This window comes from Neoarius graeffei, chromosome 21 (genome assembly GCF_027579695.1).
Source record: "Neoarius graeffei isolate fNeoGra1 chromosome 21, fNeoGra1.pri, whole genome shotgun sequence".
In the NCBI taxonomy this organism is placed as follows: Eukaryota; Metazoa; Chordata; class Actinopteri; order Siluriformes; family Ariidae; genus Neoarius; species Neoarius graeffei.
The window spans coordinates 42,876,255-42,901,014 of record NC_083589.1 but is presented as its reverse complement, the minus strand read 5'-3'; the positions used below and the strand labels follow the sequence as shown (position 1 = coordinate 42,901,014).

Here is a 24,760-nt window from a genome sequence, read left to right as displayed (position 1 = left end):
TGTGTTTGCTATGATTATGCTCATCCAAAGAAATGCATCACAAACCAAAAATCCCCAGATTTGCACAAGGAAGTCTCATCTCTCATCTCATTATCTCTAGCCGCTTTATCCTGTTCTACAGGGTCGCAGGCAAGCTGGAGCCTATCCCAGCTGACTACGGGCGAAAGGCGGGGTTCACCCTGGACAAGTCGCCAGGTCATCACAGGGCTGACACATAGACACAGACAACCATTCACACTCACATTCACACCTACGGTCAATTTAGAGTCACCAGTTAACCTAACCTGCATGTCTTTGGACTGTGGGGGAAACCGGAGCACCTGGAGGAAACCCACGTGGACACGGGGAGAACATGCAAACTCCGCACAGAAAGGCCCTCGTCAGCCACAGGGCTCGAACCCGGACCTTCTTGCTGTGAGGCGACAGCGCTAATCACTACACCACCGTGCCGCCCACAAGGAAGTCATTATTATTATTATTATTATTATTATTACCACCTCGCCCAGGACGGAGTCCACCAGCGGGCAAGGTATTGTTTACGGTCAGGTTTCTTTGTTTTTTTGTTAATGATATTATGGGAAAACGGCTGAACCAATCTTCATAAAACTTTCAGGATAGATAGGCATTGATCTCAAATAGAACCTCCAATATTTTGAGGGTCATCCGGTCAAGGTCACCAAAAAGGTCAAAATTTTGTTGTGGAGGTGTTGGCGACTACGTCATCGTGCTGTAAGAGTGTAACAGTCACGTATTAATTATTGAACACGCATATACGTGTTCCGATTAAAATGGCCAGTGAGTGTATACAATTCAGTTCACCATTCAAAATAAATGGACTAGACTAAAGAAATCGCTTTCAGACTTTCAAAATTCTTTTTACTGTTTTTGAAAAAAAATGAACACAGTCATAGGCAAGACATTGAAATAAGCAGTACAGTATTGTTATTACAGTTAAGCCCATGATCCCCACCCCTTCCCACTATTTCCCTTCTCATCCCCCAGTACCACCACACCCCTCCCTCCACCATCATCCTCCCCTTCTCAGCTTAGAGTAAATAAATAGAAATAAAATAAAATAATAAAAAAGTAAAAAGAAATAAAGTAATAGAATAAAATTAAATAATAATATAAAGGGACTTTGAGGACAAGACATTAAAGAAACGTTGAAAAATGGCCGGTTATTGCCATAAAAGTAAGAAGAAGAAGTGGCAAGGATTAATTACCACTCAAGGGGGCAGAGGCAAAAAGCTATGGTTCAATCAGGATTTCAAGGTTGTGAAAGTAATCTAAAAGTGATCCCAGATCTTGTAGAATTTTTTCTTTGAGCCATGTAGTGAATGTCTAATTTTTTCCAGTGATAGACAAGCAATAAGATCTTTGAGCCATTGGGAGTGTGTGGGTAAGGCATTGCCCTTCCAATTGGCAATTCCAATTGCGTCCATGGCTAGCAGGGACGCAAAGGCTAATGCTTTACGCTTAGCTTTAGGGAGCCCCTCTTCTTCAATTACACCAAATAGTGCTATAAGTGGATCAGGTTGAAATGTATGTTGTAATATATCAGACAATGTTTCAAAAACGTCTCTCCAAAATTTTTCAAGACTAGGGCAAAACCAGAACATATGAATCAATGTTGCTTCAGAGTTACCACATTTATCACAGTTGGGGCTGAGTTCTGGGTACATTTTGGACAACTTCGTTTTGGATATATGGGCTCTATGTACAACCTTAAATTGAAGAAGAGAGTGGCGCGCACACAAAGCAGAAGAGTGCACTTGGCTTAAAATTCTTTCCCATGTATCTTCAGGAAGTAATATATTTAGGTCTTGCTCCCAGCCCAACTTAATCTTATTTAGTGAGGTTCGGTTTAGCCCTGATACAAGATTGTAGATAACTGATATTGACCCTTTAGCGAGTGGTTGAAGGGAGAGAAAACTATCAATGGGATTTTCAAGCAGGCATATAGGGGAAAGAAGATATTAACTTTTTAATATAATGTCTGACCTGCAAATACCTGAAAAAGTGGGTAGGTGGCAAATTATATGCTTCTGATAATCCTTCAAATGAGACAAAACAGTCTCCACTAAACAGGTCCCTAAATGATGTTATACCTTTTCTGTGCCATTCTGAGAAAGTTGAATCCTGTAAGGATGGGGTGAAGAGGTGGTTAAAGGCAATAGGACTTAACAATGAAGGCAGTTGTAGCCCAAAGCTTCTCCTAAATTGGGCCCACACTCTCAAGGAATGGTGTACAATTCTATTGCTACCTGATCCTGGAAGTAAAGGAAGCGCTGCCCCCAACAGTGCAGGAAGAGATGTGTGTTTGGTAGTGTTGGCTTCAATGGAAATCCAAGCTGGGGGGTTAGGATGAAGATGAAAATGCTTCCAGAGCATCAGAGCTCTAATGTTACTAGCCCAATAATAAAAACGAAAATTGGAAAGCACCATACCTCCACTGCACTTAGGCCTCTGCAGGTATGCCTTGCAAAGTTGGGGCTGTTTATTTCTCCATATATAAGAAGAGATCAGTGAGTCTAAAGAGTTAAAAAAAAAAAAGATTTGGGGATAAAAACAGGGATACATTGGAAAAGATACAGAAACCTAGGGAGTATCTTCATCTTCACCGAGTTAATGCGTCCTATCAGGGACAGAGACAAGGGAGACCATTTTGTTATTTCTTGCTTGACCTGATTAAGGCACCTGACAAAGTTTTCTTGAAAAATGTGTTTATGTTTCTTTGTTATGGAGACTCCAAGATATGTCAAACAATATTTTTCAAGTTTAAGTTGTATGTTTGAATAATCTAGTTTTGATGCGTTTTCATTAAGTGGAAAAAGTTCACTCTTTTGTAGGTTTAGTTTATAACCAGAGAACTCACCAAACTGGCCAAGCAGTGAAATTGCAGCAGGAAGTGAAGTTTCTGGGTGGGAAATGTAAAGAAGGAGGTCGTCTGCATATAAGGAAACTCTGTGTTCTACGGGTACAAATCCCCGACAAGCGACTGCATCCCCGAAGGGCAATAGCTAGTGGTTCGATTGCCAAATCGAAAAGTAAAGGGCTTAAAGGGCACCCCTGGCGGGTTCCCCGCTGTAGTTGAAATGGCGTTGAACACATGGAGTTTGTTACCACAGAGGCTGTTGGAGAAGTATATAGCAACTTTATCCAGGAGATAAAGTTTGACCCAAATTTCTCCAAAACTGTAAATAAATATCTCCACTCCACCCTGTCAAATGCCTTCTCAGCGTCCAAGCTGACCACACATTCAGGGACACTATTGTCAGTTGAGTACAGAATATTGAGTAAGCGCCGTACATTGAAAAAAGAATGGCGGCTCTTCACAAAACCTGTTTGATCAGTGTCTATTACAGACGGAAGGGTGTCTTCTAAACGTCTTGCTAGCACCTTGGCTAAGATTTTAACATCTGCATTTAGTAGTGAGATCGGCCTGTAAGAGGCACAATCTTCTGGATCTTTCCCTTTTTTAGCTATCAGAGTTATGCAGGCTTGATTGAATGTTGGTGGGAGACCACCAGTTTTGAAGGATTCTTCCAAGACAGAGGACAGAAGAGGAACAAGTTTTGCTGAGAAAGCCCTATAAAACTCGGCTGGAAAGCCATCGGGGCCTGGGGATTTCCCACTTTGCATAGATGATATGGCCTCAGTAATTTCAATATCTGTTATAGGTTCATCCAATCTGCTTTTTACGTCTTCTGATATTTTTGGGAAGTCTACTTGACCTAGAAAATCATCCATTGTTTTGGTATCAGACTGAGACTCAGAGATGTATAGGTTTGAGTAGAATTCTTTAAACATGTCATTAATTTTAGTAGGATCAGTTGTCGCCTCTTCTTTGTTACATATCCTTGTAATCATTTGTTTAGCCTTGATACCCCTTAATTGGCTGGCCAGTATCTTGCCTGATTTTTCACCATGCTCATATACTTCACTCTTAGTCTTTCGTAATAAGTTTTCCACATGATATGTGGAGTGGAGATCAAACTCCGTTCTAAGCTCAAGTCACTTTTTGTACAGTGTGGGTGTAGGGGTTTGGGCATATTGTTCATCTAGTTTTAGAATTTCAACTGAGAGGTCAAGTCTCTTCTTATAAATACTTCTATTTTTGTTTGCAACAAAGGATATAATTTGACCCCTTAAATAGGCTTTGAGGGTGTCCCACACAGTAAGACAGGAGACCTCAGATGTCCTGTTTGTCTCAAGAAAGAGAGATATTTGGCCTGACACCCATGTTACAAATGCTAAATCAGACAGCAGTGCGGTATTCAATCACCAATGCCTCTTTCCCTCGCCACTGCCAGGGAGAGAGAGGCCTAAAACTAGGGGGGCATGATCTGATATCACAATGCTTTGGAACTCACAGGAGCGAGTGTGTGTGATTAGCTTATTGTCTATAAAAAAGTAATCAATTCTAGTGTAAGTGTGGTGAACATTAGAAAAGTAAGAGTATTCCTTTGTAGAGGGATGTAAAAAACGCCAAATATCAGACACGCCATGTTCAGAAAGGAAGGACTGTATGTGACTAGTTGATTTGCGTACCGCAGCTGGATTGGAAGAGGATCGACCTAACACTGGATCTAGCCAGCAGTTAAAGTCACCACCAAGAATCAGAGAGTGCATGTTAAGATCAGGTAGGCGTGAGAAAAAGCGGTCAAAAAAAGCAATGTCGTCAAAGTTTGGAGCATAGACATTGGCCAGCATTCCATGTCCCAACAGCCAGCCGCTGTGTCCGGGGATCAGGTCGTCGAGGCCCCTGCCTTCGACTGCCACCCAATCCACATTGCACCAGTCCCCTACTGCTACCTCTGTGGGTGGTGAACCCACAGGAGGTCGGGCCCACGTCACCTCTTCGGGCTGAGCCCGGCCGGGCCCCATGGGCAAAGGCCCGGCCACCAAGCGCTCGCATACGAGCCCCAACCCCGGGCCTGGCTCCAGGGTGGGGCCCCGGCTGCGTCATCCCGGGCGACGTCACGGTCCTCGGATTTCTCTCCAAGAACGCGGAACACTGGACCAGCTCTATACCCTTCATAGGGTGCTCGAGGGTTCATGGGAGTTTGCCCAACCAGTCCACATGTGCTTTGTGGATCTGGAGAAGGCATTCGACCGTGTCCCCCGTAGTATTCTGTGGGGGGTGCTTCGGGAGTATGGGGTTCGGGGCTCTTTGCTAAGGGCTGTCCGGTCCCTGTACGAACGGAGCAGGAGTCTGGTTCGCATTGCCGGCAGTAAGTCAGACCTGTTCCCAGTGCATGTTGGACTCCGGCAGGGCTGCCCTTTGTCACCGGTTCTGTTCATAATTTTTATGGACAGAATTTCTAGGCGCAGCCAGGGGCCAGAAGGAATCCTGTTTGGGAACCACAGGATTTCATCTCTGCTTTTTGCGGATGATGTTGTCCTGTTGGCTTCTTCAAACCAGGACCTTCAGCATGCACTGGGGCGGTTTGCAGTCGAGTGTGAAGCGGCTGGGATGAGAATCAGCACCTCCAAGTCCGAGGCCATGGTTCTCGACCGGAAAAGGGTGGCTTGCCCTCTCCAGGTTGGTGGAGAAGTTCTGCCTCAAGTGGAGGAGTTTAAGTATCTCGGGATCTTGTTCACGAGTGAGGGAAGGATGGAGCGTGAGATCGACAGGCGGATCGGTGCAGCCTCCGCAGTGATGCGGTCGCTTTACCGGTCCGTTGTGGTGAAGAAGGAGCTGAGCCAAAAGGCGAAGCTCTCAATTTACCGGTCGATCTACGTTCCGACTCTCACCTATGGTCATGAGCTTTGGGTAATGACCGAAAGGACAAGATCGCGGATACAAGCGGCCGAAATGAGTTTCCTTCGCAGGGTGGCTGGGCGCTCCCTTAGAGATAGGGTGAGAAGCACAGTCACTCGGGAGGAGCTCGGAGTAGAGCCGCTGCTGCTCCACATCGAGAGGAATCAGCTGAGGTGGCTCGGGCATCTTTTTCGGATGCCTCCTGGACGCCTCCCTGGGGAGGTGTTCCAGGCATGTCCCCCCGGGAGGAGGCCCCGGGGAAGACCCAGGACACGCTGGAGGGACTATGTCTCTCGGCTGGCCTGGGAACGCCTCGGTGTTCTTCCCGAGGAGCTGGCCGAGGTGTCTGGGGAAAGGGAAGTTTGGGCTTCCCTGCTTAGACTGCTGCCTCCGCGACCCGGTCCCGGATAAAGCGGAAGAAGACGAGACGAGACGAGACATTGGCCAGCATAACCTGGGCACCAAATAGCTTCCCTTTTATAATTATGTACCGTACACTACTGTTCAAAAGTTTGGGGTCACTTTGAAATTTCCTTATTTTTTTTAAAAAAAAAGCACTGTTCTTTTCAATGAAGATCACTTTAAACTAATCAGAAATCCACTCTATACATTGCTAATGTGGTAAATGACTATTCTAGCTGCAAATGTCTGGTTTTTGGTGCAATATCTCCATAGGTGTATAGAGGCCCATTTCCAGCAACTCTCACTCCAGTGTTCTAATGGTACAATGTGTTTGCTCATTGCCTCAGAAGGCTAATGGATGATTAGAAAACCCTTGTACAATCATGTTAGCACAGCTGAAAACAGTTTAGCTCTTTAGAGAAGCTATAAAACTGACCTTCCTTTGAGCAGATTGAGTTTCTGGAGCATCACATTTGTGGGGTCGATTAAATGCTCAAAATAGCCAGAAAAATGTCTTGACTATAATTCTATCCATTTTACAACTTATGGTGGTAAATAAAAGTGTGACTTTTCATGGAAAACACAAAATTGTCTGGGTGACCCCAAACTTTTGAATGGTAGTGTATCTCCCATTACGGTCCTTGGTTACACTAGAGGGCTCAAAAGGTATATTTTTGTGTATTAAAATAGCCACACCCCTTGATTTAGCCTGGAAGCATGAACAAAATAGTTGTCCCACCCATTTGCCATGTATGCAAAAGCAGTCAGCATCTAGCAAGTGGGTCTCTTGCAAAAATGCGATCCCGACTTTCAGTTGTTGTAAATGCAAGACAACCTTATTCCTCTTTACCTGATGATTTAAACCCTTGACATTCCAACTGATTAGGTTCACATTACTACCCACTATGAATGCCTAGTTAGCTCAGTTGGGTCAGCAGATTGTATATTTGTGTTAGTGGATAGCCACTGTGGCATATAAATATAAACTTTTTTTTTCTCCTGTTGGAAAATAAAGTTCAAGTCCCACTTGAAGAAAAATTTAAAAAAAAAAAGCTGAGAATAAAACTCCCTCCCCCATATCCATAATCCCTAGTGCTGCTACATAAAACAACAGCAAACTCTTTAACACAACCATTGTGTAACACACTTCACCTAGAGTATCCCAATAACTCTCTGTCCATTACAGGCTGGGTTTGAACCCCAAAAAGTCAAAAAGGAGAAGAAAAAAGGTCTGTCTGTGCTATCAGAACCACATAAACACAAGGCTATTGTACATTAACAGCATTTATCACTAAACATGAAGGCTTGGGTTAAATCTAATTCTGCACACAATTAGGAATGAATAGTAAGCTATAGGAAAAAATCATTATAATACGGTAGGAGACAAAGATGACTGATGGAATGAATCAGCAGATAATTGCGAGTCCAGTTGGACTGTTAAGAATCTAAAGAAAATTAGCAATTTATGATTGCTATGTAGGCCTATCCTACATTAACAATTTACAAGAGCCCACTTAGAAGCTTGGTCGTAGTAGACAATGCTGATTTAGTTAAATGACCAATGCAAGACATAAAGGATAATAACTGTCTTTAGCACTAATCATCTTGTCTGTGTTGGCCTATGCCAACATCATTAACTTTACCAGCCTCGTACTCCTTAATGTACTTTTGTGCAGCTGCGACCGAATCCAGCCACTTCTTTCTGCCGTTGGGGAGGGTGATGCGCAGGCGAGCCGGGTAGAGGAGAGCAGGTTGCAATCCCTGTTTGTAAAGATCAGCCATGACTTCTTTATATTCGGTCCGCTGGCATAGCACGTCTGGGCTGTAATCTTCTACCACACGAATGCTGTGACCCTGGTAGATCATCTTGCCTTTCTTGCAAGCTTTGCGAACTAGGAGATCTTTTATCTGGTATCTGTGCATGCACAACAGAACTGGACACGGTCTCTCACCTACCTTGGGCTTGGCCGTAAGACTACGGTGCACACGATCGATTTCTGGAGGAGTTGGTAGTAGTTCCTTTCCGAAGACCTCAACAAGAAACTCTGCAAAAAACTGAATCGGACGGCCGCTTTCAATGGATTCGGGCAAGCCAAGGATACGTAAATTGGAGCGGTGGCTACATCCCTCCAGGTCGGATACTTTTGTGGCTAGCTTAGAGTTGGCATCATGCAGGTTAGCACACATAGCTTCCAATTCTTGTAATCGTTGACTAGCATCGTCAGAAAATAATTCGAGTGAGGATATTCGTTGACCGTGGTCTTCCGCCAAGGAACGAATTTGATCTAGCTTAGAGTCCATCACTCCCAGAGCAGATTTAAATTCAGCAGATAGGGATTCTTTGTGTTGTTCCAAAAGCGTGGTCATAGCCTCCACAGTTAAGCTAGCCTTGGATGCTGGCTCCTCTTTTTTGCTGTATTTCCCTGGTTTGCGGGCCATTCTCGCACTTTCCAGTGGCAAAAAAAGTATGACGCAATTAAATCAAAAGCATTGACTGTTGATGTGGAAAGTTAGATGGGGTTAGAGATGAATTTTATCTACTTTCAACGAGAGCTTGAGAAATTCACGTCTACTCCATATTCGCCAATCCCGGAAGTCCCCAAGAAATCGCTTTCAGACATGTTTATGTTTATTACAGAGAGAAAGTGCGTTCCACTGAGCTCTAGCATCGGGCCATTTCCGGGAAATAAGAGTTTGGGTCATGGCGACAGCGTGGGTATGTCAGCCTCGGTTTGGAGGTTTCAGTTTCAGAAACTGTAAGAGGTAAGAGTAGAATAATATAAAGTACAGACACTTGGTATATTTTACTTCTGTGATTTTTAAATTGTTCATTTTTGGATTACACTTCATTTTTGTGGCTACTGCCTCATAGAGTAAATATATGCTATAGTTACTGTATGGACATGGTATCAGAAAACAGTTTTATTTATAAGCAGTAGGCACATGTACCCATAGGGTACCTATTTTTTTCATGATATCTTCCTTCATATTCATCATAAGTGCTACCAGGTGAAGTTTGTCTACAGTATCCACTGAAGCCATGGGAAGACTTGGGCCTCAACTGTTTTTGGGGAGGTGTAAATCTTTAAGGGATCCACAGCAGGAGAAGGTGTGCCACAGTTCAAACATGTAGTTTAAGAACTTCAGGTCCAGTAGATTATTACCGTCATCTCCTCCACACTCATGTTTACAACAGTAGGAAATATCGTGCTTGAACCCATTCTATACTACAGGAACTACAAGAAGTAAGAAAAAAAAATGTATAAAACTATGGTTACCAAAAAAAACCCAACCCTATAAGCACAGCATGATATAATCAATACACCAGACAATGCAGCTGACAACACGGTATACTGCTACATCAGGAATAGCTCAACTACATTAGGCTTTAAAGCTGAACGGATTTGAGTCCTTTGTCACTGGTTCTGTTCATAACTTTTATGGACAAAATTTCTAGGCACAGCCAAGGAGCGGAGGGTGTCCGGTTTGGTGGCAGCAGGATCACGTCTCTGCTTTTTGCGGATGATGTGGTCCTGTTGGCTTCATCAATCTGTGACTTGCAACATGCGCTGGGATGGTTTGCAGCCAAGTGCGAAGCGGCTGGGATGAGGATCAGCATTTCCAAGTCCGTGGTCATGGCACTCAGCCGGAAACGGGTGGAGTGCCTACTCTGGGTCAGGGGGGAGTTGCTACCTAAAGTGGAGGAGAAGAAATCTTTATTTGTCACATGCACACTTCAAGCACAGTGAAATTCATCCTCTGCATTTAACCCATCTGAAGGAGTGAACACACGCACACACAGAGCAGTGGGCAGCCCAGAGCACCCGGGGAGCAGTCAGGGGTTCAGTACCTTGCTCAAGGACACCTCAGCCCAAGGCCATCCCATGTCAACCTAACTGCACGTCTTTGGATTGTGGGGGAAACCGGAGCACCCAGAGGAAACCCACGCAGACATGGGGAGAATATGCAAACTCCACACAGAAAGGCCCTCACTGGCCGCTGGGTTCGAACCCAGACCCTTCTTGCTGTGAGGTGACCGTGCTAACCACTACACCACTGTACTGCCTGGTGGTGTAGTGGAGTTTAAGTATCTCGGGGTTTTGTTCACGACTGAGGGTAAGGGGGAGCGGGAGTTGGACAGACGGATCGGGGCAGCATCAGCAGTGATGCGGATGCTAAACCGGTCTGTTGTGGTAAAGAGAGAGCTGAGCCAAAAGGCAAAGCTCTCAATTTACTGGTCCATCTACGTTCCCACTCTCACCTACGGTCATGAGCTATGGGTAGTGACTGAAAGAATGAGATCGTGGATACAAGCAGTAAAAATGAGTTTTCTCCGCAGGGTGGCTGGGCTCTCCCTTAGAGACTGGGTGAGAAGCTTGGTCATTTGGGAGAGACTCAGAGTAGAACCGCTTCTCCTCCACATCGAAAGGAGTCAGTTGAGGTGGTTTGGGCACCTTGTTAGGATACCCCTTGGCCACCTCCCACGGGAGGTTTTCTGGGCATGCCCCACCAGGAGGAGACCCCGGGGCAGACCCAGGACACGCTGGAGAGATTACATCTCTCTGCTGGCCTGGGAATGCCTCGGTATTCCCCCAGAAGAGCTGGTGGAGGTGGCCGGGGAGAGGGAAGTCTGGGCTGCTCTGCTTAGGCTGCTACCCTCACGACCCGGATCCAGATAAGCGGTAGAAGATGGATGGATGGATGGATGGATGGATGGATGGATGGATGGGACGGATTTGAGTCATTATCCGTATTTACTATATGAAAATCAGGCTAATTTATGATATGATTTTAGTTACAGCGTCAATACATATTGTTACAAAATGTGTCATTGCCAAGAGTTTATAAAGGACTTCAAGTTAAAAAAAAATTGAAATGAGAATGAATACTGTGTTTACTAATCCATCCATCCATTATCTGTAGCCACTTATCCTGTCCTACAGGGTCACAGGCAAGCTGGAGCCTATCCCAGCTGACTACGGGTGAAAGGCGGGGTACACCCTGGACAAGTCACCAGGTCATCACAGGGCTGACACATAGACACAGACAACCATTCACACTCACATTCACACCTACGGTCAATTTAGAGTCACCAGTTAACCTAACCTGCATGTCTTTGGACTGTGGGGGAAACCGGAGCACCCGGAGGAAACCCACGCGGACACGGGGAGAACATGCAAACTCCACACAGAAAGGCCCTAGTCAGCCACTGGGCTCAAACCCGGACCTTCTTGCTGTGAGGCAACAGTGCTAACCACTACACCACTGTGCCGCCCCATGTGTTTGTTTACTAATAAATATAATTAAATGAAAATGTATATTATTGGAAATTCTCATGAGCCATGACACTCATCTAAATTATTTCTGATCAGCTCAACTCCATGGGTGAGTCCAGGATTTATCCCTTAACTTTGAACTCTAAACCTAAGGGAGGAAATGTTATTTTAGAAACATTTTTTGTTGTATTCCTTGAAATTCTCTATACATTCTGACAGAAGTGAATAAATCAAATGCTCTGACAATAAAAAGAAAAAAAATCTGTCATCTCTGGCAGTAACAGGTCTGTAAAAGGCCTGTCCAATAGTTTCGTTTGGTTCAAATGAAATGACTGCATGGTTTACCTGCCTGTCTACCTGCACACACTCTGCCTGTGCACTCAATGCACGTGACTGGAGTCTTCCACAAGGCTAGGCAGAGATATTTCACACATTGCTAAAGCTAGTGATCTAGTCGACATCTGTGAGCTACTAACAATAGCCATATTTGTTGTTTATATTCATTATGGCAATGTGAGGTGTTTTCTTATATATGAATGAGACATGAGGTAGTTGGTTATGACAACGACGGGCTGCAATCCTCTCTTCAGAGCTTCCTCTCATATGTACTCATCCTCCAGCAGCAGTCAGGCAGTGTGCGTTCATGTGTTTTGGAGGAGTGGCTTTGGAGGGAGGGCTGAAGTTAGGGGTGGGGTTTTATTCGGTTGGACACTTTCAAAATCTATACGTTGTCTATCAATGTGATAATTTACTCTTGCTGGTTTCCCCAACGTTGCTTACTGTAGCTTTAACTTGAATCTTTTTTTAAACGTTAAATCTAAGAAAAAGTGCATTTTACCATTAAAAAACGTTTTAGCCCACCTAATCTGTACAAGATTTCTGACAATTGCTGCATTTTGGTTTTAAACAAGCAGCAGAGTTGAAAGTAACAGGGATTTTTAAGCATATAATTTAAAAATGCACAAAATGTGGCATGTTAATGACATAACACAAGTAATTATATTATTATTACTACATTAATGTAATAATTTACATCAACAAACTTATTTTCATGTGGTAATTTATATCCAGTCTATAATTTGGATAACAGCAAAGTAACCATCAGTCAATTTCACAATATCTCATCTCATCTCATTATCTCTAGCCGCTTTATCCTGTTCTACAGGGTCGCAGGCAAGCTGGAGCCTATCCCAGCTGACTACGGGCGAAAGGCGGGGTACACCCTGGACAAGTCACCAGGTCATCACAGGGCTGACACAGAGACAACCATTCACACTCACATTCACACCTACGGTCAATTTAGAGCCACCAGTTAACCTAACCTGCATGTCTTTGGACTGTGGGGGAAACCGGAGCACCCGGAGGAAACCCACGCGGACACGGGGAGAACATACAAACTCCACACAGAAAGGCCCTCGCCGGCCACAGGGCTCGAACCCGGACCTTCTTGCTGTGAGGCGACAGCGCTAACCACTACACCACCGTGCCGCCCAATTTCACAATATCACAAAAAATAAAGGGAAAAGAAAGAATGAAATGACTTATTTTCTTCTTCCCATGACCTTCAGAAAAAAAATGGATGATGCAACTTCCTGTTCCACAAGTGTCTTGTGGAATCTTCTGAATATTTCATAAGAGTGAATGTGTTCAGGTAAAAAGGTTGTGGGACACAAAATGTACATTATTCATAACCTATAACAGATGACTCGTGGAGAAAGATGTTTTAAGCATCAGATGTTAAACTGATTCAGATATTAATGAAAATAAAAATGAAATTAAATGGACGAATGAATGTAATATCAGCACCCCAGTGGAGGAACCATTCATTTGCCTACTTTGTGATGTAGATCTGGAGTTTATATAGAAAAGTTGCGTCATACGCATTAGCCACTGGAGGGCGCCATTTCATATATTATTTTATGCAGAATGAATAGACTAAATTGTATTATTATTATTATTATTAGTAGTAGTAGTAGTAGTAGTAGTAGTCAACTTAAATTAAATCAACATAAAACCAGTAACAGTACATTAAAAATAGTTTGAGAATTTTTTTAATTGAATATACGAATCTACGACCGTGGATAAAAGACTAGCTCCACGCTAAAATTGTGTCCAACGTGGGCGTCGAGCTACGGTTGATCTGATTTACAAATCATGTATGCAAGCATTTTGCGGAAGTGGGTTATATGAAGATTGGCGAATCTGCGACACTCGTACACATGCTACATTGACACGTCATTTAAAACTTCGAAGACGGAAACGCTCATTCCAGACAGCCAGGTTGCTGATCTTCTATCCGCAGCGCGCCTGGAGTACTCAGTTCAAAATGGGTATGGGGTGGCTTTTTTCCCCCTTCTTTGAAAAATGTTAGTTGTTTATGAAGTCTTTTGTAATGTGTGTTCATTTTATCTGAAGTAGAAGTCGTTATCGGTTGAATTTAGCGCTTGTCGCTAGCGGACATGCTAACACAGGGTTAGCCTGGTGCCATGGTGATCTAAAGGGCTGTGAGATTTTATACATTTTAGTGATGAAGAGCGCCTTCATTAAACCTGTGCTGTAAGTCACGGTCACTTGCTGTTTACGTCCCAGTGATTTGCTTCCTGTTTGCTTAAAAAAAAAACATAATCCAGCTTCCTGTTGGAAATGGAGTGTGCTAGTGGTTTATGGTGTGCGTTCTAGCCCCATCATTGAATTGAATTGAATTGAATTGTCCATCTGTGACTTTTCAGAAGGCGTTACAAAAATTTCCTTAATTCTGTTCTGGATCAATTTATTCAGTTCAGATTATCTTTAAAAGATCAAAAAAATAACAAGTAGGAGAAGTGAAGTGTATGTTTTTTTTTGTGTGTGTGTGATCTTGCTCCAAAATCCGAATGGATTCGGTTCTCTTGTTTACATGCATGTCGATTTCATATCGAAACGAATTCACACCGTCAGCAACAAAATCCTGACATGGAGCTCCTCAGTTCGGCTTTTTGAGGAACTCTGGAGGAAGGATCAATGCCTGTGTTTGTTTTACATCTGATCTGTGACACGATTGAACATACTAAAGACGAGTAATTCAAAATCGCTCCAGATTATTACCGGCGATTATTCACGTCACACGGTACTAAAGACGAGAATTGGATATCGTGCCACATTATTACCGGCGAACCGGAATATCTTTCTGAAAATGACAAAGAAAGAAAGAAAGAAAGCACAACTTTATTCATCACACACTTGTCAGGCCTAGAAATTCTTTTTTTTTTTTTCGCCAGCCAGCCGGACTAGTTACCTTCCAAAGTAACTAACCAAAATTTGTTCATGTATGAATTTTACTTCTGTCAAAAATAACACGAGAGTAGTTACCAGGGCGGCACGGTGGTGTAGTGGTTAGCGCTGTCGCCTCACAGCAAGAAGGTCCGGGTTCGAGCCCTGTGGCCGGCGAGGGCCTTTCTGTGCGGAGTTTGCATGTTCTCCCTGTGTCCGCGTGGGTTTCCTCCGGGTGCTCCGGTTTCCCCCACAGTCCAAAGACATGCAGGTTAGGTTAACTGGTGACTCTAAATTGACCGTAGGTGTGAATGTGAGTGTGAATGGTTGTCTGTGTGTCAGCCCTGTGATGACCTGCCGACTTGTCCAGGGTGTACCCCGCCTTTCGCCCGTAGTCAGCTGGGATAGGCTCCAGCTTGCCTGCGACCCTGTAGAACAGGATAAAGCGGCTACAGATGATGAGATAAGAACAACACAGAGCTCCATAATATAATAACAACAAATAATAATATAGGCGGCACGGTGGTGTAGTGGTTAGCGCTGTCGCCTCACAGCAAGAAGGTCCTGGGTTCGAGCCCCGGGGCCGGCGAGGGCCTTTCTGTGTGGAGTTTGCATGTTCTCCCCGTGTCCGCGTGGGTTTCCTCCAGGTGCTCCGGTTTCCCCCACAGTCCAAAGACATGCAGGTTAGGTTAACTGGTGACTCTAAATTGACCGTAGGTGTGAATGGTTGTCTGTGTCTATGTGTCAGCCCTGTGATGACCTGGCGACTTGTCCAGGGTGTACCCTGCCTTTCGCCCGTAGTCAGCTGGGATAGGCTCCAGCTTGCCTGCGACCCTGTAGAAGGATAAAGCAGCTACAGATAATGAGATGAGATGAAATAATAATATATTGGAAAACTTGGGAACTTGGTGTATGAGTATTGAAAACAAGTATACTTACTATCATGACTATAGCACCCAAAATATGTCCAACATGCTTTTCTGTATTTCACCATTTGAGAGAGAGAAAGCATTAGGAGCTTCATATTGACTAGGAATCAACTTGAAGAAAATTATTCCATAAAAATCGTATTGCAGCCAAGGCCTACCCTGCTCCCACGTTTGCTTATAAGTCCTTTGTCATTTCTCCTTCTCGTACACTTTATCTGCAGCCTTTTTCTCCTCTTCAGACCGAGGTCGCTTTGTCCCCGTCTCTGGCGGTTTCTGTACGCCTTTCAGAAAATACCAAAGCTACGTTGCGATATGGAAGATGTAAACAACAACAGCAAAAACACGTGTTTAAATGGGCGATAATGTGGCCACATCTATTGAATTTGATAACGTGATTACCGCGATATTCAACGAGATGCGTTATATGCATGCGCAGTAGTGAAAAAACCGACAGCCTGACTTAGTTGACGGTGTGTCTGAATCTTCGCTATATATATATATATATATATATATATATATATATATATATATATATATATATATATATATATATAATTTTTTTCCAACTAGCCAGCCGGGCTAGCTAGTGACAGGAATTGCCCACCAAATGACAAATTAAGTTGCCTCGGGCGACCGGACCACCGCAAATTTTGAGCCGTGCTTGTGAAATTCTTCTCTGCATTTAACCCATCTGAAGCAGTGAACACACACACGGAGCAGTGGGCAGCCATGCTAACAGCGCTCAGTTGGGAGTTAGGTGCCTCACCCATATTAACCTAACCACATGTTATGGAAACCGGAGCACCCGGAGGAAACCCACGCAGACAACGTGAGAACATGCAAACTCCACACAGAAAACCCCCCCCAAGCTGCTGGCCTCGAACCCAGAACCTTCTTGCTGTGAGGCGACCGTGCTAACTACTTATACCACCATGCCGCCCACATGACAATCACATCTTTACTAATTCTTGGTGTTTTAAATTGAGACTATCCTCTGAAACTGCTCTGTTGAGCTGCAGAGATTCAAACCTGCAAACCCTGATTTGATTCAGCTTAGTTTCTTCAACTACTTTTAAGTTAGTTTACAGAAGTCAAATAGGCCTGTCACGATAACACGTTTTGTTGGACGATATATATCGTCTCAGAAATTATTGCGATTAACGATATTATTGTTGACGTCTTTTCAAGACAATTTTATGCCACTAGTAAAATAATCATGCAAATACACCCTTTCAAAGAACAGTAAACTTTTTTTTTTAAAATTAAGTCAACTTATTCAATTCAACAGTGGAATGTAAAAAATATATAAATAAATAACAATCAAACAAAACCACTCACAACAATAAATAAAATACAATCTATGGCTCTTAAAAATTGCACTTGAGTAAGTATTAACTTGGCACGGTAATAAAGACATTCTTTTCTTCGCAGGCAACATTCTGCCAATCAAGTTTCTCAAAGATTATTACCCAGATAAACAAAGTGCAAAGTAACAACATATTGCCAGCTGTCATTTGGATAAAAGTAACAACGATTAGAACGAGAACATGTAGGCAAGGGCGGAGGTTTGGTATTAACATTGGTGGGGACATAACCCAATGCCAACTTCAGGTCAACATTAGAGGGTCACAGTATTTTGCGCCGTTGTGTTCCACCAAAAGAGCAGCCATCGTCTCTCCAAAGTTTTAAAATTTGAAGTTCAGAACTGTAGTAATTCATGAATAATAACCTGCAATCCATTTGATTAAATGCAAATCTTGCATATGGTGATTAACTCATTCTACTAATTTGCAAATGTGTTTTACAAGCGAATAACGCATTGACTGTCGGGAGGGAGTATGTTCCTTTCCCTCATAAATGGAAGTAAAACGCATACGGAGCCTTAAACACTGCGTTCCGTTAGTCTGGCAAGGGGTAGTCGGCTCTCTTCTGTGGGATCTTTAACTAGTTTTAGAATGCTAGTTTAAGCTGATATGTGATTGATCTAACGGTAAAACAGGACGAGGGCTCGAGAACTTTGACACGTTGAAAGGTTACAATTTTACTTGGCAACAGAATGTATCTGAATTCTGATTGGTTGTTATATTCTTGCCCTTCTGTTGTCTTCTTGAGCTCGGAGAGGAGGGAGTGACGGGGTTCTACAGACAAGTTTCTAGCTGACCGCTTTCAAATGAACCCCCTCAAAAACCATTCAGTTCAGCGTATGTGTATACTCAGTATGTGCCGTTTTCAAAAGAGGTGGGTGTAACCAATTTCTGATTGAGAAAGCGGAGGCTGTTATGCTTATTACGTGAATGTTTTATTTGATTAAAAGGTGTCTGGGCCACGAACAATGTCCACATCACCATCGGGTTGTTGTTGTTTACATGTGTCATGTTACCCGAACTTGGTCAAGGCTCTTCAGGTCTGTCAGGTTTGAAGCATTTCAAATTCAGGGTTAGCGGGTTGCTAAAGTTTGTAGGCACTTCACAAGCAAGACTAGGTGCAATATTAGCCAACACTAACACAGTTTGATATGATTTAATAATGTCTTTGTGACCTTAATGAACACCAGTTGTTGTATTATTTACATGCCACGCAAACTTAAACAGTCATTCATATGTTGTCGTTTTTACACACTGAATACGAACTGTTGTTAACTGATTAATTTTATGAGCTAATCTAACGTTACATTCCTCAAGGACAGTTTGCTAGCTAGCAGCCGGTCACTGCACTGCAACCGCATTTGCTAATTGACATGGTAGCTGAACTTGCTTGCTGTTTTCATGACCACACCCCAGAGCGAGTATTCATGAGCAAATTTTGCGTGGTGTTTTGCCCAGTGGAAACCTACAGTAACCATTTGTGTACCGTGCACAGAGCGTGATTTTTTTTTTTTTTTTTTTTTTCCCCTTCAATCAGAAATATTGGTAGGGACACATCAGCTGTCGTTTGATATTGGTAGGGGCACGTCCATACCCAATTCTACGCCTATGGTCTGTACAACAGAGCAACGTCTTTTCCCCATTCAGTGGATCCCCTGGCTGGATAACTGTTGCATGCTGGGAGGCCCCACCTCTGACAGAGCCACGTGAGATGACAGAAAACAGCGCGGTGTTTTATTCAGTCAATGGGTCAAGCTAATGCTCTGGCGACTTCCCTATGTAGATGTACAGTGCTTAAATGCCAAAATCGTGGTTAAAAAAAAAAAGTTAATTTTAATTTACCGTATGATAAGTCGGTATATCGACTATCGCAACAGGCCTAAAGTCAAATGAAAAATCCAGTCAAAAACTTCAAGTTCAGACTTCTTAAAAAAAAAAAAAAGCTCCTGTACTCTTTAAATATAGAATGATCCATCCAGGGGTGGAGCTAGGATTTTTCGGGGGGGGGGGTCACACTGACTGGCAGCCTGAGTATATTACATAACACAAAATAATTACCATTGCTAGTTTTAGGTAGCTTATGGCCCTTTTCCACTACCCTTTTTCAGCTCACTTCAGCCCGACACGGCTCGCGTTTCGACTACCAAAAACCAGCACGACTCAGCTCGCTTCAGCCCTGCTTAGCCCCTAAAACTCGCACCGTTTTGGAGTAGGGCTGAAGCGAGCCAAAGCGAGCCGAGTGAGGCTGGGGGCGTGAGCAGACACTCCCCTGTGCACTGATTGGTGAGGAGGAGTGTCCTCACATGCCCACACACGCCCCGCGAGCACGCTGGGATCTGTAAACACCGCAAACCCGGAAGGAGAAGAATTACGAGAATTTCTGAAGCCTTATGCGCCTCGCCTCATCTATACGCTCTTGCCAGTATCTGTCCGCGTTGTCGGTGACAACAAGCCACAGCACCAAGACCAGCAACACTAACGACTCCATGTCCTCCATGTTTATTGTTTACTATTCGGGTTGTGAGACTACCGCTTAAAAGATCACTGATGTCACTGTTTGCGCTGCTTAACGACATCACCTGATGTCCACCCACTTTCGCTAACTCCACCCAATGTGTCCACCCACTTCCAGCCAGCACGGTTCAGCGCGGTTGTAGTTGAAATGCAACTCCAACAGCCCCACTCAGCTCGACTCAGCACGGCACGGCTCAGCCCGACTCAGCCGCGTTTGTAGTGGAAAAGCGGCATTAGAAACCGGCTCTTCCATTATTGCGGTTTCTTCCACGTTTTCTTGATGTGTTCTAGAAACAGCACTAAAACTTGGCTTCAAAGCCACAAAATGCAACTTTGATGGGGGGGAAAAAATAATAAATTGCTTACCTCTCTTCACGTCAAAAGGAGGAAAGTTTCGCTTGTTTTGACACAAGAGGAAATACTCATAATTCGCAACTAAAAAGACTGCAGCTACACTGGCAGCTTGACCACGCTTTCTAGTGCGATCGTGTTGCACTTGCACAGAACTGGGTTTTTGCGCCCAAACCACAGGAAGTCTATACAAGGTTATAGAAACCCTAATGAGGCTGAGGTGACAATCTAGTTAAACAAAAAAAAAAGTTTGAAAAATTACAGTGGGTGCTTTTCTAATATTCTTATGCGGCTATTGAAAAAATGTATGGTCCGACAAAGGGTCCCCCCCCGCCAGCTATGCCCCTGTCATCATAGACACGCGTTTGATCAACTTTATTCATAGCTAAGCATGGGGCTAACATGGCACAGTGGTGTAGTGGTTAGCACTGTCGCCTCACAACAAGAAGGTTCTGGGTTTGAGCCCGGGGGCCTTTCTATGAGGAGTTTGCATGTTCTCGCCGTGTCTGCGTGGGTTTCCTCCACAGTCCAAAGACATGCAGATGGGTTAACTGGCTACTCAAAATTGTGTGTGTGTGTGTGTGAGAGAGAGAGAGAGAGAGAATGGTTGGTCCCAAGTCTGGAAATGGGAGGGCTGTGGCAGGAAGGGCATCTGGTGTAAAACTATGCTCCAATTGATGACATGTCAAGGTCATGGCAGCGACCCTGCACACAAGAAGAAGAAGAAAGATGGGGCTAAACCACCTGATACTTTGCTAGTTAGGGTGTAGGAGCCATTCCTTTCCACCCAATCCAGTCTTCTGATGAGCTCCATTTATTCATTTAGTGCAGGTAGTTGTGAGATTGAATAGCCTCCTGAATAAAGTTCTGGCATCATAATCAAAATATATAGCATTGTGCTATGCTCGACTGAATCGTTAACTCTTCAGAGCGACTCGTTTGAGCTTCTGTTCAGATTTGTTCACTGATTTCATTTAATTGTAATTCCTGTTTGCTCAAATTGATGCATGGTTTTTGATCCCTAACCAGCTCGAGTGATGATGAAAGGCTTAATATTTATGTTGATATCTGTATAGACCCCTTCGCATGTTTGTAAACAAACCGACCGTTGCCAGGATGCGCGCGCAGCCTGGACTCAGAAACAATGGCGCTGCCCATAGACCGGCATTATGAGCTGTCAGATTATGCAAAACAATTGCCGTTACAAGATCGAGAATGCTACATGAATAAGTTAACTCTAACAAGTGGACATCGCTTACTGGATCCGCATTTAATTAAAGAGTGGACGGACGATGTTAGTAAGTTCCCTGGTATACAATGGCCAGATATACTCGTACCTTATTGACAAGACTTCAGTGTACACCCACGAAAAACTTCGTGCCTACAAGTCTTTAGATGCATAGGATTATGTGCGGGCATGTACAGAACGTGTTTTACACTGAAATTGATGATGCTAACAATATTCATTACATTGTGTAACTATGACCCAGCTAATCAGACAAACGTTACCAAAGTATTTTGCTACATCAATAAACGAAGACTAGAAAGAATAAAGATTTAATAAATAGCCTGATCTTACCTGTGATGAAGTGGGCGCTACAAACCCGTGCATTTTTGATGCTTTCATCCCAGTCTACACGTTTGATGGCTTGTAGCCATAGACGTCAGCGTGTGTGTGTATGTGTATATATATATAAATTTTTTTTTGGGGGGGGGAATGGGTGAGATCCTGCTGGAATTCTGTACATTTTAACCCCATCACTGCTACGATTCTGACACCCAACAACTAGGCATTTCTTCTCGTCTCTACCGTCGCCAAAAGTCAGTCTGACCGTCGCTGAGTCTTTGAGTCCAGGCTGCACGCGCAATTTCCTCTTACGTATGACTGACGTTTACTGCGAAGGGGTCTGTAATATACTTGGATGATCCATTAAATAAAAGAGGAAGGAAATCTTATTTCTGACTAAATGTTCCAGGGAGAGACTCTCACTGACTTCAGGTGGGGGGGAACCTGTACAACTAAAATTTGAAGGCAAGGAAGTGTTTGGCAGAAAGAATTGAACATAAGGGAAAAACTCAATGGCTTTCATGTATTGTCACTTTCGCTTTATGCTGGGGTTAAACTATATGATATATATTTTGTCCTTCATAATGGTCACTGTCAGATTAGGCAGTCGAATCAGTTATAGTGACCTCATTTCTTGCTGTGTCTTGGTCAGGAGATGAGCAATACAAGCTTGACCCCTGACAGTAATCATCCATGTCCTTGCCTGTCATCAGGAGCAGGGTCAAGAAATTATCAGTCATGGCTATCAAGGAACACATTGTAGGCGTCGTCAAACTAGGCTAGAAAATACAAAAAAAAATATTCAGTGTTGTAGGGTGTCCCAGATCCCACATCGCTGTTCTTTGTCAAACTAAAAGGCCTGTTAGTTGTTCCTGATGTTCATATTTGGCTCCGACACTGGAAACTTGTCAGCCGCAACAAAATCATGTCCGAATCAGGCTGAATGTGTGTCCTCTGATCCCAGCATTGTCGCACCTTTTTTTTTTTTTTTTTAAATCTCTTCCTGAATGAAACCTCTGTAATTGTGGTTTGTTTCCATGCAGGAAGTTTCTTCTCGAGCCTGTTTTCGGGTCTCTTTGGCACAAGAGAGATGAGAATTCTTATCTTGGGTTTGGATGGTGCTGGAAAGACTACAATCCTCTACAGGCTGCAAGTTGGAGAAGTTGTCACAACAATCCCCAGTATGTGAATTTAACATTTTAAGAACAATCAGCAGTTAAAGCCGTAAATTATTAACCGATCAGACAATGTGCTCGTATAACTTCACTTTCCAAACACAGCTATCGGGTTCAATGTTGAAACTGTGACTTACAAGAACCTGAAGTTCCAAGTGTGGGATCTTGGTGGCCAGACGAGCATCAGGTAAGAGAAAAACACACATTGCTGCTGTTGTAGTAAACAGTCTGTCTGGCATTTGGACAAGTTTAATTTGAGGGATCGACTGATTTCAGTTCCGTGTGTGTATAGAGGCTGATATTTGCCTTAAGCAGTGGATCCTGGGTTTGATGGCTGATCTTGTGTTGGCCTGGAAAAGGATCGAGTTTAAAGGCATTCATTTTCACATCTGAAAAATACGTTAATTTGAATTCAATCCCTCGTCAGAAAGGGCTTTTAAGTAGAAACTTTTTTTTATTAAGAATGAAACATTCTTGTTATGGTTTACAGCAAGAAAAGGACAAGCGCCGTGGATCTGTTTTACTCTGTCAGCATGTTCCTGAAATGACACATCTTATGCGAACAAAGTTCAAAGCTATCACGCCTCTGATGTGTCTCATAACTTGGCAACAGTAAATTAGAGAGGCGTGGTCTGGTTACCGTGAGGACGACTGTAGTGCATCAGGCTCAGGGATGAGCTGGTTTTACAAGCTGGAATTAAAAGTGGGATAGGTGCATTCATGCTTCACGTTTGTTTCCCAGGCCGTACTGGCGCTGCTATTATTCCAACACAGATGCTGTGATCTATGTTGTGGACAGCAGTGACCGTGACAGGATGGGTATCTCAAAGTCTGAGCTGGTGGCGATGCTGGAGGTAAATGAAATAACCAGTCGTTGACCTGGATCATGATGCCTTGTGTAGATTTGATGTCGTTAACGTTTTCTCTTCCTGCAGGAGGAAGAACTGAAAAAAGCCATCCTGGTTGTGTTTGCCAACAAACAGGACATGGAGCAAGCCATGACGCCCACTGAGGTGGCCAATGCCTTGGGGTTACCTGCACTCAAAGACAGGAAGTGGCAGATCTTCAAAACATCTGCCATCAAAGGAATAGGCCTGGATGAGGCTATGGAATGGTACAGACCTTCTTAAGGCGATCGTTACAAAAGAACAGTTTTGTGTTTGCTGAGTATTAAAGCGTTTGTTTGCGTTTCTCTGTGCAGGTTGGTGGAGTCTCTGAAGAGCCGACAGTAATTGCACTTGCGCCACTCTCTGTAAATACTTCTCTGTCCTCTGAAACTTCTAGTTGAAAGACTTTGGTGCCCTTTGGACCAGTGACTGCGTTTCCCTTTTCCCCTTTATATGAAGGCATTTTTTTTTTTTTCTTGTACCCTCTACTTAAAATGAAACTACAGTTACAGAATATCTGGGCTTCAGTACAGCCTGAGCACTGAATATTCACTGGTTCCCAGTTCATATGGACTCTGTACATGAGCTGTAGGAAACACTGCGGTCCTAGACTTGTGCCGATTGATCTATACTGGTGCCAGTTAGACCTGTTCTTCCTGTAAACACATCCACTACATTGGAGTATCTTAATCAGTTTGGCATTTCCTCTGTCCCCCTTTAAGCTTGGTACCAGACTCTTGAGTCACTGCTACTTGTGCTATTTCTTCAAACTCCTTACTCGGTTCTCTGGCTTTGGTATCTAACTACATTTGGGTATTTTAGTGGGTTGTTTTATTTAAGACTAATTGTTTTGTTTGTATGCAGTGGATTTGTCATTGCGTATTTATATACAAGCATGTACAGTGGACAATATTGTGTTAACACTGAAATAAATCTGATATCAATAATCTTTTCCTGCATGGAAGAGGTGAAATGGTCTTGCAGTGGAGTCAGAGTAATCAAGTTAAATACTCATGAATCATTTCCCGAGCAGGTGCAAGTGTTGCTTGTTCCTTTGAAAAAAAAAAAGTCATGAGCGAGATGAAAGTCTTCAACCAGTCCTCATCGCTGTATTATTCGGAGTCATGAAGGTGCCATAAGTATTGGACAAAGGACAAATGTTGCGTTGACTTGTTCAGACGTTCCATATTTCCCACTTGCCAAGTCACATTAAGTATTTTGCTTTCAAGTGGATCAAAGCAATTCTTCAGCCGAGGGGCCAAAACTATGACGTTGAGCTGAC

General features: G+C 43.5%; 1 protein-coding gene across 1 annotated transcript; it reads left to right on the top strand.

The window, feature by feature from the left end:
- Positions 1-13,677: 13,677 nt before the first annotated feature.
- Positions 13,678-24,430, top strand: arl1 (ADP-ribosylation factor-like 1). The gene is made up of 6 exons (XM_060903171.1): positions 13,678-13,772; positions 22,460-22,597; positions 22,697-22,778; positions 23,334-23,445; positions 23,527-23,705; positions 23,793-24,430. Exons 1-6 carry the CDS (start codon positions 13,769-13,771, stop codon positions 23,821-23,823), a joined length of 546 nt encoding a protein of 181 aa, XP_060759154.1. The 5' UTR covers positions 13,678-13,768; the 3' UTR covers positions 23,824-24,430.
- The last annotated feature ends 330 nt before the right edge of the window (positions 24,431-24,760 follow it).